The sequence below is a fragment of the Schistocerca cancellata genome, chromosome 2, assembly GCF_023864275.1.
Source record: "Schistocerca cancellata isolate TAMUIC-IGC-003103 chromosome 2, iqSchCanc2.1, whole genome shotgun sequence".
Taxonomy (NCBI): domain Eukaryota; kingdom Metazoa; phylum Arthropoda; class Insecta; order Orthoptera; family Acrididae; genus Schistocerca; species Schistocerca cancellata.
In genome coordinates this window covers 123,701,084-123,718,856 of record NC_064627.1, presented here as the reverse complement: position 1 = coordinate 123,718,856, position 17,773 = coordinate 123,701,084, and the positions used below count along the sequence as shown (strand labels likewise).

Here is a 17,773-nt window from a genome sequence, read left to right as displayed (position 1 = left end):
CACGTTTCAAACCGGCTATCTTCACGTCGAACGCCATATCACTAGTTGGCGTGTGAAAGCAAAAGGATGGAAATTTTGTTGTTACGTCCCGTTGACAGCGAGGTCATCAGCGATGGAGGGCAAGCTCTGATTGGTGAAGGACATCTGTGTCTTTTCATACGAACCATCCTGGCATTTTCCATAAGCGACTCAAGGGAACCACGGAAAACTTAACGGGAGTTGGACAAAAACATAGAACCACTGTGAGAAATGCATGCTCGAACACAAATGCACATGCTAGCCAAGCGTGCTAGTTGCACCATTATGTTTCACCACGGACGGCATCTGTGCAATGACCTCAGTACGTTGCAAGTGTCAGTCGTGATCAGACCACAGTTGTGAGTGCTTTTTTTGAATTCGAACGTAGGCAAATTGTTGGTGCTCATATGGTGAGTGCTTCAGTAACAAGGGAGCCAAAGTGTTTAGTGTTTCAAGAGGCATCGTATCAAAGATTTATCTGCTTACAGAAAAACCGAAAAACATCATCCGCTAAGTCACAACTCAGACAAAAGTGTGTGTTGAGAAATGGTGGCAGATGTGCATTGAAGAGCGTTGTGACGAAAAATAAGGAGATAACAGCTGCAAAAGTGACTGCAGAACTGAATGTCGCACTCGCGAACCCTGTCAGCACCAAAACAACACGACGGGGGCTCCAGGCGCAGGTAATTACTCGGTGAAGTGGAATTCCGAAACCTCTCATGAGTGATGCAAATGCCAATAAGAGGAAAACGTATTGCAGAAACCGTAAAACTTGGACTCTGGGAAAATGATAGAATTATCATTTGGATGGATGGGTCTTGTTTTACACTGTTTCCAACTTCTGGCAGAGCTTATGTCCCAAGACTGAAAGATGGTAGGGGTTCGGTGATGATTTGAGCAACCACATCGTGGTATTGTGAGGCCCCATAGTTACTCTAACAGGTCGCATTATTGCCAGGAATACGTGACCGTTTTGGTTTATCGGGCCCATCCTACGGTAAAATGTTTATTTCCAAATGGTGATGCTGTTCCAAGACGACAGGGGCGCTGTTCACACATCTCGCGTCGTCTAGGACTAGTTTTATGAGCACGAGGATGAAGCGTCGCTTCTTCCTTTGCCACCACAGTCACCACATCTCAATATTATTGAACCTTTGTAGTCAACTTTGAAAAGATGGGTGCGTGATCGGTATACACCTTCATCGTCGTTACCTCAACTTGCCACTGTTTTGCAGGAAGAACGCTACAGGCGTCCCTTGGAGACCATACAGGACACGTATTTATCCATTCCGACACGGCTGGAAGCTTTCTTTAACCTACGCCGTATGGTAACGTGCTTTTGGTGTTCCCGTATTTTTGTCCATCGCCTGTAGATCTGCACAGCTGGACTCGGATTTGCATCTTACTGAATACGAGCCCAGTTTGTTAGCATTGCGCCCTCACACTCTGCTGTGGGGATGGATGGTAATAACAAACATACTGAATATGCAAAGACAGTTCTGTTCGAAAGAAAAGGTTGGTTGCAACCATCGATAGGAGGAACTTGTTTTAAGTTAAAGCTATTTCTTTGTTATAGCATCATCCTTCTTATTCATAAGTGAAGAATGAATTGTAAGAGGTAACAATGATCGTCTCCTCAATTTTATAAGTTTACAAATTTATAATTATTTAAACAAAAAAGGCGAATTATAAGGAAAATAATGGCTCCACAAAACGCAGCATAATGTTGGAAATTACGAAGTAAAGCTGCAGTATACCAAAATATAGAAAATATTTCGAATGCAATGACAAAAAGAAGGCCCTTGTTTTTGGACATTTATTGCGAATGCAAGACAGTAGATTAACTAATATGATTGTCAAATATTTGTGGAGTGAGAAGTGCACAGCAAACAGGGTCAACAAAGTAAAAAAGCATTTAGAAAAAAAAAAAACAATATAAAAACAGAAGGTATAAACAGCAGAGAAGCCTTTCGGGAAAAAGTATTGAAACTGAAAGGATTCCAAACGACTGGTTCGAAATGGTATCAAGATAGAAAGAAGAAACACAGCGAGTAGATTAAATATGCCGAAAGAAAAGAAAAGAACAAGGAATGAACTGCAATCGGAACGTGATCCTCGGATTGCTTATTCGAAGAAAAAAATCTTTTATTGTAACGCTATTTAACAAGGCCTAAGAAGTACAAAATAATTTCCCCTAGTGCTGTACAGATTCCTAACCCTTTACAGATAGTCCTGAAAATTTGCGCTTGTGAATTTTTAGTAGCTTTGAAAATACTTGTACAACTTAAAAGGGATAACGCAATGGATAATAGTAACGAGGTGAACCGTTCAGCCATTAATTATGTATTGCGTGTGCCCCACGTTTTTCGTTTTAAATTCTACAAGTATTTTCATAGCTATTAAAACTTCACAAGCACAAATTTTCAAGAGTGTCTGTATGGCGTTAGGAATCTGTATGGGACTAGCAGAATTTTTTTAATACTTTTTAGGCCATATTAAAAAGCGTTATATTAAAAAGTTTTTTATTTAAATAATTATTTTCTACTTTTTAGGCCTGTGTGTATCAAAGTTTTCAATCGATTTCAAACATTTGCATAAGATTACAACAGAGACATGTAAATTTCAGGATGATTACAGTTTCTCTTCACTTGAATCAACCAATACACTGCTTCCTCTTACGATTATCTCACGAAGAGACCTCAAAGGTAAAAATCAGAGAGAATTGTGTCGTGTCTCTCTTAACAGACTGGTTACCACACCAGTGATGGAGGAAATTGCAAGATCAGAAAGGCCCATGTGACTGAAGTGAAATTCTCTCCATATCAGACATGGCCCTAATCATGGATCATAGCATTTGAGCTCCAGCTCCACTGGGGCACCGAAGGCTGAATGCTCAATCAATTATGAAGCAGATTACTAATTTCTATTACAATATTATTAATTTTATTTTACATCTAATCTTGAGCAATGGATCAATTTTATTTGAGTGACAGGTTTCTAAACACATATGACTCACATGTTTAATCTGGGCATCTTTTATGTAATTCCGATGCTGCAAAATTTTTGTATTTCGTACTGGACATAGTCACTAGTTTTGTGTGGAGAGACTAGGAAATGTCATCTGGGTGATAATAAGTGATAATTCTGCAAAATATGTTTGTGTGTAATTCTGAAACAAAACTGATTCCCCAATGCATTTCTGAACACCAGTACTAGGGAGGGATTATCTTGTCAGCCAAAGTTCAATACAGGGCTATTACAAATGATTGAAGCGATTTCATAAATTCACTGTAGCTCCATTCATTGACATATGGTCACGACACACTACTGATACGTAGAAAAACTCATGAAGTTTTGTTCGGCTGAAGCCGCACATCAGGTTTCTGCCGCCAGAGCGCTCGAGAGCGTAGTGAGACAAAATGGCGACAGGAGCCGAGAAAGCGTATGTTGTGCTTGAAATGCACTCACATCAGTCAGTCATAACAGTGCAACGACACTTCAGGAAGAAGTTCAACAAAGATCCACCAACTGCTAACTCCATTCGGCGATGGTATGCGCAGTTTAAAGCTTCTGGATGCCTCTGTAAGGGGAAATCAACGGGTCGGCCAGCAGTGAGCGAAGAAACGGTTGAACGCGTGCGGGCAAGTTTCACGCGTAGCCCGCGGAAAATTGACTCATGCCAGAAATGGAGACCGACAGCGCCGACTTCATCTTTCAACAGGATGGTGCTCCACCACACTTCCATCATGATGTTCGGCATTTCTTAAACAGGAGATTGGAAAACCGATGGATCGGTCGTGGTGGAGATCATGATCAGCAATTCATGTCATGGCCTCCACGCTCCCCCGACTTAACCCCATGCAATTTCTTTCTGTGGGGTTATGTGAAAGATTCAGTGTTTAAACCTCCTCTACCAAGAAACGTGCCACAACTGCGAGCTCGCATCAACGATGCTTTCGAACTCATTGATGGGGACATGCTGCGCCGAGTGTGGGAGGAACTTGATTATCGGCTTGATGTCTGCCGAATCACTAAAGGGGCACATATCGAACATTTGTGAATGCCTAAAAGAAACTTTTTGAGTTTTTGTATGTGTGTGCAAAGCATTGTGAAAATATCTCAAATAATAAAGTTATTGTAGAGCTGTGAAATCGCTTCAATCATTTGTAATAACCCTGTATTAGCAGCAGGCTCCAAGATAGTGATTGCACCCCAACAATAGAAAGGCTAGTCCATTTCTGTAGTCAACAAATTAGGTATATAATAACACACTAATGATTATCTAGAAGGGCAATATTTTTATTGTTAACAGTTGAATATCATGGTCAGTTAAACTGTATGCTATTGGTTTTACAGCCAAATCACTGCAAGTTGTTAGCTTTAAAACCAAATAGCCCATGGGTATCACACACTGTCTGTCAATCCTAGTAGGAAAATTCGACATCAAATTCGGTAAATTTCCATTCATAGTCAACTTTTCGGTTAAAAATAATCTGAAGCCGGACATCGATAACTCTACGTGCCCATCTGACATAAAATCAACACTAAAGTCTCCACACACAGCAGTTCCCCAGTTAAGTTGACATAATCTTATGAACACTGCTTCCAGTTGCTTTGTGAATCTGAAGATACTTCCTGCTGGTTGTCTATAAAATGTCAGTATTACACTCTTGCATGTTTCATATCCTCTATTGTGACACAGTACTCAAAAATCTGTAGAACAAAACATTAATTAACCTGAAAAGCCTGGGACATAATTCCATTTTATGCATGTAGCAACTCTTGCTTTCGTCTTATTGGTTCTATGGTAGTGACATATTAGCTTTTGTTCATCAAGATGAACGTCTTCAGTTTCAGTAATTTCCATAGGATGCTCTGATTTGCACAACAAATCTGCTGAAATTTCACTTATCTTCTCATTTATCCATATGGACATGAGAAGTTCATTCTTTTTATGAATGGATCTTTTGATGGAAGACACTGGCTGTATTTTCTTTAATACGTGGCTTTGTCCATGCTGTAGTATTTTGTTTTGCTAGTACCCATTTAATTTTAACTCTATATATACTGCAGCTCTATCTTTTGAATGAATTACCCTAAAAAGGCCTAGTGAACACATTGGAAATCACTGGGATAGGATAGATACTGCTTTAGTCAGAATGAATGCCTCTGGCAGTTAACCATGCAAGTAGCCTCTTACCAAAAGCATTCAGATACAAATCTTGCCATGTATTATGCGACGAAGGGACAGGCAATGCATCAGTTACACTCATGTGAATGTCCTCTCTGCTGAGCAATCTTCCAAGCTCTGCATTAACATATCCACAGAACACTTCATCCAGAACTTATCATACAGCTCCAAGAATGACACGGTCTTTGCACTAGTGTGAGGAGCATCCTCAACAACTTGCCAGTTGTCATCCTCAGTTGTGTGGCTAAGGTTATGGTCCAAACTCCCATCTGATTCCCCTACTATTATTAACATGATTGTCTTTTCCAAGAGCTTTCCCCAAAGAGTCTAAACAGCAGATGACATCACTTAGCACTGTACTAAGCTTAAAATCTTAGTTACCCAGTGTGAACACTAACAAAAGACTTATCTACCACTCCCATGACTACTACCCAACAATAAAATCTGCTTGGTATTCTTAATGCTTTTCTTCCTACAGTTAACTTGCAACTTATGTCCTGCACTGTCAAACTATTTTTTCTCCAAACCAATGATGCGGCCATCACTCTACAAAAGACTAAAGTGGAACTTGTCTGGAAATACTATATTTTGCCTTTGGCACAACTTTTTCATATGCTCATTTCAGTCTCAGGTGTTTGTGAGTTTTTACCAAGTGAAGTCGAAGAATGAGACAATTACCACCTACTGCAATGTTTTTTGTGGAATAACGTTTATGATCTAATTTGAAGTACTAGCTGAATTTTTATCCCACTTGTCTGGTGGGCAGGAATACACTTATTATCTGAGTGAACTATTTGTGCATAGATATGTTATTAAGCAGTAAATACAGAGATGATTCAGTCATCTTTCATAAAAACACTAAGCATGAAGAGTGTTGGAAAAAAGTGTAGAATTGTTAAAACATTCACAGCAGTTATCAAAAGAGTCATCTCATGTTATTAGCAAATCTGAGTGGGTGACAAAAAGTTTATTCAAATATGGTTGTAGGTTAATGCCAGTTATTGACACTTTTCAGTAGCATCAGAAGTAATTTAGTGATTTGTTCATCAGTTGCTGCTAGAAAGATGATTACATATTTGTGTAGAGAGGGCTAGCTAGAAATCCTGCGGTCAGTGGATTCCCAGACTTTGGAGATGCAGTGTGATGTGGCAGAGGATGGTAGAGCACATTGGTTGACAGATGGCTCAGAATTTGAAGTCTGATGGAATGCAGAAATAGAGGAACCAAGTGCATAGCTGGTATTATGATTACTAACAGCTAGCAGAAACAGTACTGGTGAACGAACGCAGAAGATGGCACAGAGCAATGTTCGCGCACCTGACAAGTGCATGTCAAAGGTGTCCAGTGCTGGTGTAGTGGAAGTACTGCACCATATTTATAGTAAATGGCAATAGCTTTTTGCTTTTTACTGATCATTCAGAAAGATGGTTTTCCAATTAAATTGCTGTCATATATGTGCACCATCTGATCATGGTTACCATTTATGCTATTCTCGTAGATGGAGTAATTTCTTCCACCTGCACACCACACTGCCCTCAACCGGGTGACATCTTGAGTAAATCTGTGATCAGGTCCTGAAGAAACCATGATGCTCACTGGCCTAACAATTGCACCATTTGAAAGTGATACGAGGGAGGAGGGGGGCATGTAGTGAGGACACCATTCTCCCAGCGTTTCTCAGCTTTCTGAACATTGTAGATGTTACTTCTTATTTAAGTAGTTCCTTAAATGGCCTTATGAGGCTGCATGCATCCTGGTCCAGTCCTCCCACCAAGGGAAGGTCCATGGCAATTAAGGAATTCAACACAGGTTCTCCTCATGGCAGTCAGACTTGCTTACTGCTTCGCTACAGATACAGACATTGAGTCATCTGGAATTCAGAATTGAAGTTAGATTTCAGTTTCGGTGGAACAGGAAATACAGTGCTATAAATTACAGTAAATGCCCCCCTCCCCAACCCTTGCCTCCCCATGCAGACACACAGAGCAAGTAAGACCAGAAACATTCTGCCTTATATTGTGCCTCAGAAACTCTCCACAAATTACCTGCTGCAAATGTCATTCCTACTCCCAATATATCAGGGTCCCTGTGGTTAAGGGTAGTGAACTTCAGTTAGGAACCTAACAGTACTCTTCCACAGACAACTTACTATTTGGAACACCCTTCACATTTACAGGTACACAGAAATATTACTGTCCTATTTCGTTACAACAGAGTTAACCATACTTGACACTGTCGAAGACCCACCCGCCCTGATGATGCTCCCCATCATACATATTCTTTCGGTTCCAAAGGTACAAATCATAACTAGGTCTCTAGGCTGAAAGTCGAGCTGATAGTGCATTATGTTCCTGCGATCCTTCATGTGGAATAATTGCTGCAGCATCAGTGAGTGATGGTCATGTAAAATCTCAGTCAGCCTCTTGTCACTGGCATGCCCCCCAGTACATGCTCAGAAAAAGTATTTCTGAATTATCCCTTGTCTTTGGCCGAGTCTTGAGCATATCATTTCAGAAGTCCAACCATTTGTCTGTCTCTCCATTGCAGATTGAACATGGCCAGGTAATCCCATTCCTGCCACAATATTCTAGAAATATAGGTAACCTAATTTTTGAGGTCATTGTCTGTGACTATCATCTGTGACAGTCTTTCCATAGTGAGAAGTTTTATTAGCATTCACAAGATTGTGTCTTTCTTGCTAGAAGTCCTGGGTATCATGAAGTTAAAGACTCTGTGGCAGAGAAACCCTAAAAGATAATTTAAAATATATTTTCCAGTAATGTACTATAGGACTTAAATGATGAGGAAGCATTTAGAATATTTTCCTTTCACATTTAAACAGTAACAGTAAACGCTTTTTTAACTGTTCATATCCAGAGATGATCTCCAAACAGGTAGTAGCTAGTGTTAAGGCTTCACCTTAAAATGCCAGTTAGCTCCATGTAGCAGAGGTATAGGGGTGTGCCTTCGGTAAAGTACAGTTCTTATGGACTTCTGGAAGGCTCAAGTAGCAGAGCTTAAGGGAATCATACTAAACTCCACATGATTTTCATGTTTAACTTTTTTATACAAAGGGTAATCAAAAGAATGGCTGAAATTTCACTCACAAATCACTCTCTCTAGATCTTTCTATGTTTTGATGCATCAAAAAAGATTCAAGAGTGGAATTAAAATTCATGGTGGAAGGATACCAATGACAAGATTCACCGATGACTTTGCTATCCTGAGTGAAAGTGAAAAAGAATTACAGGATCCGTTGAATGGGATGAACAGTCTAATGAGTACAGAATATGGACTGGGAGTAAAGCAAAGAAAGACAAAGCCAAGGGAAGTAGCAGAAATAAGAACAGTGAGAAACTTAACATGAGGATTGGCGATCATGAAGTTTAGGAATGCTACGACCTATGCAGCAAAATAATCCATGTCATATGGAGCAAAGAGGACATAAAAAGCAGACTAGCACTGGCAAGAAGGGCATTTCTGACAAGAGAAGTCTAATAGTATCAATCATAGGTCTTAATATGAGGAAGAAATTTCTGAGAATGTACATTTGGAGTGCAGCATTGTATGGTAGTGAAACATGGACTGTGGGACAACCAGAAAAGAAGAGAATTGAGCATCTGAGATGTGGTGCTACAGAAGAATGTTGACAATTAGGTGGACTGATAAAGTAAAGAATGAGGAGGTTCTCCAGAGAATTAGTGAGGAAAAGAACATATGGAAAACACTGACAAGAAGAAAGGACAAAATGGTAGTACATTTGTTAAGGCATCACAGAATAACTTACATGGTACTAGAAGGAGCTGTAGAGGGTGAAAACTCAAGAGAAAAACAGAAATTGGAATACATCCAGCAAATAATTGAAGACATAGATGGCAAGTGCCACTCTGAGATGAAGAGGTTGGCACAGAAGAGGAATTCGTGGAGGGCTGCTTCAAACCACTCAGAAGATCCAAAAAAATAAAAAAATAAGGAAAACAGAACTTGGGGTGCATATTGACAGTCTTTGTAACGTGTGCATGGTATTTTGAGACAACTGAAGTTCACAAAATTTGTTAAGTCTCTTGACACTAGAGAATTTGTTCACTTTGCAAGAAATTCACATCTTCCACATTTTGGAAACTGTAAGCCACATCTGGTATTGTGTATAAAAAATCTGAAAATCTGTGAATAACAAACATCCATCAAGATTATAGAAACAAGCCAGCAAACTCAACATATACTTTCAATCCACATATATCTTCTTTTGTGTAGCCATATTCTCTGTAGTTGCTTTATAATTATGATTGGTATTTTAAATTTGTCTTTGCAACTACAAGAGAATCCTTATTTTTGTCACAAATATTCATTTTCTTGTAGTTGCAAAGACAGATTTAAAATACCTTTAACATGCATCAAATGGCTGTGGCAGGATGGACCATGGGATGGTTTGGCTGGGTGCCACTTGATGCTCAGCAAAAACTTCACATCCATAGGCTTACCATTCTGTCATTGGTAATGTGAGTTTGGTAAGAACAGTGGTGCACCAATTGCCTCAATATAGCTACATCCACAGATTTTGATGTAATGAGCAAAGTGTCCCCACCAGTTAGTGGCAAAGGTATTACCTCCAAACATCTGTCAATGAGTAACTGAAGTAGAACAATGCCTTCTAGTACTATCAGATGATGTTGTAAATGAAAATATTGTATAATTTCTGGATCAACCACCTGTCTCTTTGAGGATGGCCCAATATATGAACTTCCAAACTTCTGACAGGACTGAATTGTGGTTAGCCAATTTGGACAATGGGAGACGTGTCCACCGAGTGCAGTTCCTTCTGTCTGAGCTGACTGTGCCCATATCATATCTTCCTTTGTGTCAAGAGCTACATCATGTTCTGATGGCAGGTGATACACCTGACAGCAAAAAAAAATTGGGCACTGTGGACAAGACAGCAGAAAATTAAGCCATAAACCACCAGCAGACTGAAAGGTTTCAGCATGCTTGTTGCAGCAACAGGAATGCTTACACATTGCAAGGTGAGCCAGGCCAAGCATCAAAATCCTGATGATGTAACAGAAAGATAGAGCTTTTTCAGGACAAGTGGGCAGTTTCTACACCCTCCAGTCATGTATTTGTTATTCCATTTGAGGCTGAAACAGTACATTGACACAACAAATGAAGTTCCAACCAGTATAAGTATCCATCACTTCTAGCAGAGGTACTCGCAGTCTAGCAGTGCTTACTACTACAAGAAGAATACACCAATGCTGGAGTGATATGGGTCATCTAGCAACCAACACAACTTCAGGCCTCGGTTACTGCTGGACCATCTTCTGGTACTAAGTCCCCCTCCCTGGACTTGGTGCCTTCTACAGGTAAGCTGCCTTTTGGCTCACTTCAGCAGCATCCCGATTCCTGCCCTGTGGGACAGCAGATCATGACCAGGGCTGTACAGCCACTCACCCGCCTACACAGATGTAGGTGTCCGGACATGACATACCTCTGCTCACAGTCTCCCCCTGGAGACTGGCATCCCCTGCAAAAATTCAGGCAGACTTCTACATGATGCTTAACTGAGACACATGCCACTGGCCAGCTCCTGGGTGTCAGCATTCCTGGTGGGGCCCCGTCATGTGCATCGCAGCACATTAGTTTACAGATCTTATAAGTTGCAGCAACCATCTCCAGGAGGAAGTGAGTCGCTATCTCAGAGCACTTTAGTACTTCATAGCTGCACATTTAAATGGACTCATGCCTCAACAACATGTAAGGACTTTATGGGGTACCTTCTCACTGACATAATGATTTCCTGCCTGCCCCAGATGTAGCCGAATGTTCGCAATGTATGGTGGGCAAAGTGACTAACATCATGTCACTGGTTCACTGCTGGTCCCCAGTTACTAGATGCTGACTTCATGACTGGCTTCCTGGCTGACACCTGACCACAGCATGCACTGTGGGTCAGCCACACAATCTGCTAAAATGGGTGTGGACAGTGCACTGCAGTGCTATGACTGTAGTAGCATGAATTTCAAAAACGTGTTCAACTTTCTGATACTGTTTTCACGATCTATCAATCGTCTGCACCCTCGCCAAAACCAGCCGCCCCAACTCAAGCCTGCACAGTAGTGGCTCTTCACCGTGGGCCAGTAAACTTGCTTGGCTGGTGGTGCTTCAGAATACCTGGTGGCTACAAGACAGATTATGGACCTGATTGACCATTCAAAAAGTGGTGATGGCAGTTGGATATTTATTTATTTATTTATTTATTTATTTATTTACGTCCTGAATCTTTGTGGTACATATACCATACCTTAGATGTTGGACAAAATATTACATTAATATACTGTTACATTGGTGCATACATTACATTTATAAATTGTTACATTTTTATATTGCTATATTGTTACATTACATTTTTATATTGTTACAACCAACTTATTTTTCAAGATACTGTGTAACTGAGTAAAAACAGTTTTCCAAGAGATATGATGCTACAGATTTTTTAAAGCTATGGATTTTGTTTATGGCCTTTAGGTTACTTGGCAACTTATTAAACAAATGTGAACCTGAGTGATATACACCTTTCTTGCACAGTGTGGTATAACAATGATGTCTGTGTATGTCACTGTTTGCCCTTGTATGGTGTTCGTGTACAGATTTATTTTGAATAAATACATTTCCATTTTTTAGCATGCTCTTTTTTAGGAACATTACAACTTCTAGTATATAGATACATGGCAGGGGTAGAATCCCCAGTTCTTTAAAGAATGGTTTGCATGATTTCCGGCTGTTGGCATTTTTCATTACCCTCACAATCTTTTTTTGTTTCCGGAATGTGGTTATGCAATGAGGAGAATTTCCCCAGAATATGATGCCATATCTTAATAGGGAGTGTATGCAAGCGTAATACACTGCTCTAACTGTTTCAGGACTTGTGTTGTTCCATATAATCCTCATTGCATAAGTCATTTTGGATAGTTTAGAATTTAATGAATTGATGTGGGAATTCCATTTAAGATTGTCTTGTAAGTAGATGCCAAGAAATTTTGCTTCAGTGACACTGTTAATTCTTTGGTTTTCTATTGACATGTTTGGTTTTAAAGGGTTTTTATTTTGTTGTGTATGGAAGTGTAAGACGACTGTTTTTTGAGGGTTTATCAGTAATTTATTCCTCATAAACCACTCTGAGACATTATCACTTGTGACTTTAGCATTTCAACTTAGAGCCATTTCATTTTCACCTTCAATTAATATGCTTGTGTCATCTGCAAATAGCACTGGTTCGGAGTGTTGAACGTGTAGGGGGAAGTCGTTTATGAAAATTAGGAAGAGAAAGGGGCCTAATATTGAGCCTTGTGGTACACCGTGGGTTAATGTGGAAGGTTTCGATTGGTAAGCTTGGAGTTCGTTTTTTCCCATGTGTTTTACCTCTGTTATCTGAGAGCGATTTTCTAGGTAGGATTTCAGCCACTCGTGTGGCAGGCCTCTTACACCATACCACTCTAACTTTCTTAGGAGAATTTCATGGTCTATTAGATCAAATGCTTTTGTTAAATCCAGGAAAATCCCCGAAACATTTTTGTGATTATCCACTGAATTTAAAATACGATTTATGAGGCTAAAAGTGGCTGTTTCAGTACTGCACTGAGGCCTGAAGCCATGCTGACATCCTGAAATCATATTTTTTTTGTTAAAGAAATCTGTTAGTTGTAGCAGAACTAGTTTTTCAATGATTTTTGAAAAACCTGAAAGTAGTGACACAGGCCTATAGTTGACCATCTGCTGCCGATCGCCCTTTTTGTAAAGGGGTACAACTTTTGCAGTTTTTAACTGTTGTGGGAAAATACCACTTGATAGTGAAGAATTGCATATATCTAGCAGTGGTGCGAGTATCTGTTCAGCTGATACTTTTATAATATAGTCTGGCACATCGTCGACTCCGGCTGAATATTTATTTTTTAATGACTTTATACTGTTTAACAGTTCTTCCCTACTTATTGGACGGAGGAACATGGATGTATTTGTTACACTATTTCCAGAAATTTCCTGTAATATTTTGTTTGGTGTTTTTCCCATTTGTTCCTTCGCTAACTCACGAGCAATATTGGTGTAGTAAGAATGAATACATATGAGGCAAGGGCGCTATAAAACTAATAAGAATGTGTTCAAAAATCCTCAGTAACTATCATTTAGGGTTAATTGTTTAAATGGAAATAACGAAAAATGAAAGTCCTATTATACAATGAGGTTACAAAAATCATAGGATACCTGCTAGTATGGTTCCAGATCTTCTTTTGCCTGGTGTAATGCAGCCACTTGACATGGCATGGACTCAACAAGCCTCTGGAAGTCCTCTGCAGAAACAGTGAGTCATGCTGCTTCTATAGCCATCCATAATTGCAAAGTTTCCAATGCAGGATTTTGTGCATGAATTGATCTCTTGGTTATGACCCATAAATATTTGATGGGTTTAATGTCAGGCAATCTGGGTGGCCAAATCATTCACTAAAATTGTCCAAAATGTTCTTCAAACCAATAGTGAAGAACTGTGGCCTGGTGACACGACACATTGCCATCCATACTGATTCCATTGTTATTTGGGAACATGAAGTCCACGAATAGTAGTCAAACATAACCATTTCCAGTAGTCCATAATTGGTTCAGTTTGACTAGAGGTCCCAGTCCATTCCACATAAACACACCCCACACCATTATGGAGCCACCAGCAGCTTCCACAATGTATTGATGACAACTTGGGTCCATGGCTTCATATGATCTGTGCCACACTCAAACCCTATCATCAGCTCTTAACAACTGAAACTAGGATTCATATGACCAGGCCACAGTTTTCGAGTCATCTAGGCTCCAATTGATACGGTCATGAACCTGGGAGAGACACTGCACACAACGTCATGCTGTTAACAAAGGCATTCATGTCATTCATCTGTCGCCACAAACCATTAACGCTAAATTTTGCCACACTGTCCTAACATATATGCTCGTTGTACTTCCCACATTACTTTCTGCTGTTATTTCACAAAGTGTTGCTTGTCTGTTAGCACTGACAACTCTATGCTCACACCTCAGCTCTCGATCATTAAGTGAAGGCCCTGGCCATTGTGCTGCCTGTAGTGAGAGGTAACACCTGAAATTTGGTATTTTTAATATGCTTTTGACATCTCAGATTTCATAATACTGAATTCCTCAACTATTTTTGAAACAGAAAGTCCCATATGTCTAGCTCTAACTGTCATTCCACAATCATAGTTGCCCGACTGTAATCACATTGGAAACCTTTTCACACAAATCACCTGAACACAAATGACAGCTCCGCCAGTGCACTACCCTTTTACACCTTGTATACATGATACTATCGCCATCTTTATATTGCACACGGCTATACCATCACATTTGTTGCCTCACTGTACCTGCATGTTTTTTAATAATATCATCAAACTTCATCTTTTACAAACTGAAATTATAGCTTTTCACATTTTAGAATGCAGATTAAGGCCAAAAAGTTTCCTACCAAAAGTGTACGGACTCATGTGATCATGTACAACACTCTCTCACATCAATTTTCTCATGGTGTAATGGTTTGAGGAGAGGAGCGGGAATCTGAAATTCAATGCTGTCCATTTTTTATTAAAACCTTTATTTGTCATGATCGTAATGTAGAAAACAGTGATTACCAGTTTCATCCTCTTAAACGGTGATCTTCAGATCAGAATACAAACAAATGGTGTCTACTTCAAGAGAATAGATAAGACTCATTGTCAGTCATGAGAATGAAAAACTGTCTTGTTTCAAGTCTGTTGTATCTGAAATGTTCTTAAAATTCTGTTAGTGAATAGAAACAATGATCTAATGAGAATGCCCTTAGGGTTTTGCAAAAGGATGTGAATAATGGTATGATTTTCACCTTATGTGAAAGGCTATTGTAAATTTGTACATCACTGCTTATTGTAGAAGTTTTTTAGGCTGATGAATTTACTGATTTGACATAAGCTTTTCCTTTTGCCTTATATCATGCTCATGGATAATAATTTTTTTATTTATGTCTTTTAATTTCTTCCTAACATACTTACAGATTTCTAGTATGTACACACAGGGAAGTGAGAGGATTGATGACTTTTGAAAGAGGGGTTTGGAAGAATCTGTTTGTCAAGCATGTTGCTTTACTCTTGCAGATCTTTTCTGGGTTAGGAATAAGAGTGAACTAGGCACTATATTACCCCAAAATATACTTCCATACAATAGGATGTCATGGACTGAACAAAATAGGCAGTTTGGACAATGCTGAAACTTGCTTTAACAGAGAGTAACTGTAGACTATAATGTACTTTATTCAGCATTCCATTTATTTTGTTTATATGTTTATGCCATTTGAAGTTATTTTGAAGCCATTTGCCTAAAAACATTATTTGTTTATTGTCACCCTGGTGTTGCATGCATCAGCTTTTAAACAGATATTTTGGATTCTCTCTCTCTCTCTCTCTCTCTCTCTCTCTCTCTCTCTCTTTTTTTTTTTTTTTTTTTTTTTTTTTTTTTTTTTTTTACAGTAGTTTATTCCACTCAAACCATCTACTTAGCTGTTCTGTAGTTTCATTTACAGCTGCTTGTAGCCAACTTGGGGTGTTTCCTGTAATGTGGATCCTAGTGTCTTCTGAAAAAAAAAATTGTTTGTGACTCAATGATTGGGTCTCAGTTGTCTATTTAGAGGAGAAAGAGGACTGGCCCAAGAATGGATACCTGAGCGATTCCTTCTTTTAGAATTTCTGCATCTGAGGGACATAACCTAATATTTTCCCTTAGTTCAGGTTTTATTTGTTTTTTTCTGCTTCGTGTTTGTCAAGTATGATGTTAACCATTTTAGTGCAATGCTCTAATGCCATGTACCTGGATCTTGTCCAACAGTATGTTGTGGTCCAGTATGTCAAAGGCTTTATTTAAGTCTAAAAATGGTAGTGGCACTTTGTTTTTTGTCCATTGTTTGCAGGGCATTGTGTATAAAATCATAGATGACACTAGTTGTTGATTTTTACTAAATCCTTGCTATTAGTGAGAATTTCACTTTTCTCTACAAATTTCGTTAACCTATTATACAATACTTTTCCTATGATTTTACAAAATCCTTATTATAAGGCAATTGGTCTACAGTTTTCTATATTTGATTTGTCTCCTTTCTTATGGATAGAACCATTTTACCAATTTTTAAACAGTCTGGAAATGGGTCTGTTAGAAAAGATGAATTGACTACATCTGCAAGAGGCAGTGAAATGTGTGTAATAAATTGCTTATGATGCAGTCAGAAATATCATTAATTCCTGATGACATTTTCTTAAGAGCTGATGCAACATGGATGATTTCATATGGAGTTGTTCAACAAATACAGATTGAAGAGGAACATGAATGGACTTTGTTTTTCTATTTCTTTTTGGTATATGTTTTATCACTGACTATTAAATTATTTGTGATATCTGCACAGTAACACCTGAAAAGATTTGCAATGTGCTGGGGATCAGTTACCTTCTTGTTCTCATGGTTCAGAGTGATGGTTTCCATTTCCAGGGGCACTTTATTTGCTTCCTTCTTCATTACTTTCCTTACTGTTTGAGATTTATTTGCTGACTCTGTTATGAACTTACTATTGGACATTTTTTTTTGCCTGGGTTATGACACTCTTGTAGATTTGAAAGTATTTCTGAATGTAGTTGTTCAGAAGTGGGGTTATATTATTATTTTTCCTATATTGGAGTAATTATTTTTCCTATATTGGAGTAATTATTGTTCCTATATCTGAGCAATTCTCTTTTCCTTGCACTTGGGATTTTGATACCTGTTGTTACCCATCCCTTTGCTTTTGGAGTTGTGCCTCTTATTACTTCACAGGGAGTGCAATTTCAAAGTAATCACTGAAGATGCTAGAGAATTTCTCAAACTTTTGTTGATGTCATCTATTTCTAAAACTTCTTCCCACCTTTCTCCTGATAATAGGAAACTGAATGTTTCTATATTACATGTACTGAAACTTTTTGCTGTTACAGTTCTTTTGTAGTTCTGGGTAGGCAGAAAGTAGCTTTGGAGGGCAACAACTTGAGCTTCATGATCACTAAGGCTTGTACTTTTATATTTTGCAGTACAGTTTGTATTCACAAATAGCTGATCCAGAGCAGTGGCAGCAGTTTTTGTGATTCTTATTGGGGTTGTTATACACTCCTGGAAATGGAAAAAAGAACACATTGACACCGGTGTGTCAGACCCACCATACTTGCTCCGGACACTGCGAGAGGGCTGTACAAGCAATGATCACACGCACGGCACAGCGGACACACCAGGAACCGCGGTGTTGGCCGTCCAATGGCGCTAGCTGCGCAGCATTTGTGCACCGCCGCCGTCAGTGTCAGCCAGTTTGCCGTGGCATACGGAGCTCCATCGCAGTCTTTAACACTGGTAGCATGCCGCGACAGCGTGGACGTGAACCGTATGTGCAGTTGACGGACTTTGAGCGAGGGCGTATAGTGGGCATGCGGGAGGCCGGGTGGACGTACAGCCGAATTGCTCAACACGTGGGGC

The 17,773-nt window shown here is 39.4% G+C and overlaps 1 protein-coding gene across 1 annotated transcript in view; it reads left to right on the top strand.

Moving 5' to 3' along the window:
• The first annotated feature begins 519 nt into the window (after positions 1-519).
• The window catches only part of LOC126161379 (uncharacterized), a 151,846-nt gene continuing 134,592 nt past the window's right edge, over positions 520-17,773 (top strand). Inside the window, exon 1 of the mRNA XM_049917156.1 lies at positions 520-701. Within this exon, the coding sequence (XP_049773113.1) occupies positions 643-701 (59 nt within the window). The 5' untranslated portion in view covers positions 520-642. The remainder of the gene's footprint in view (positions 702-17,773) is intronic.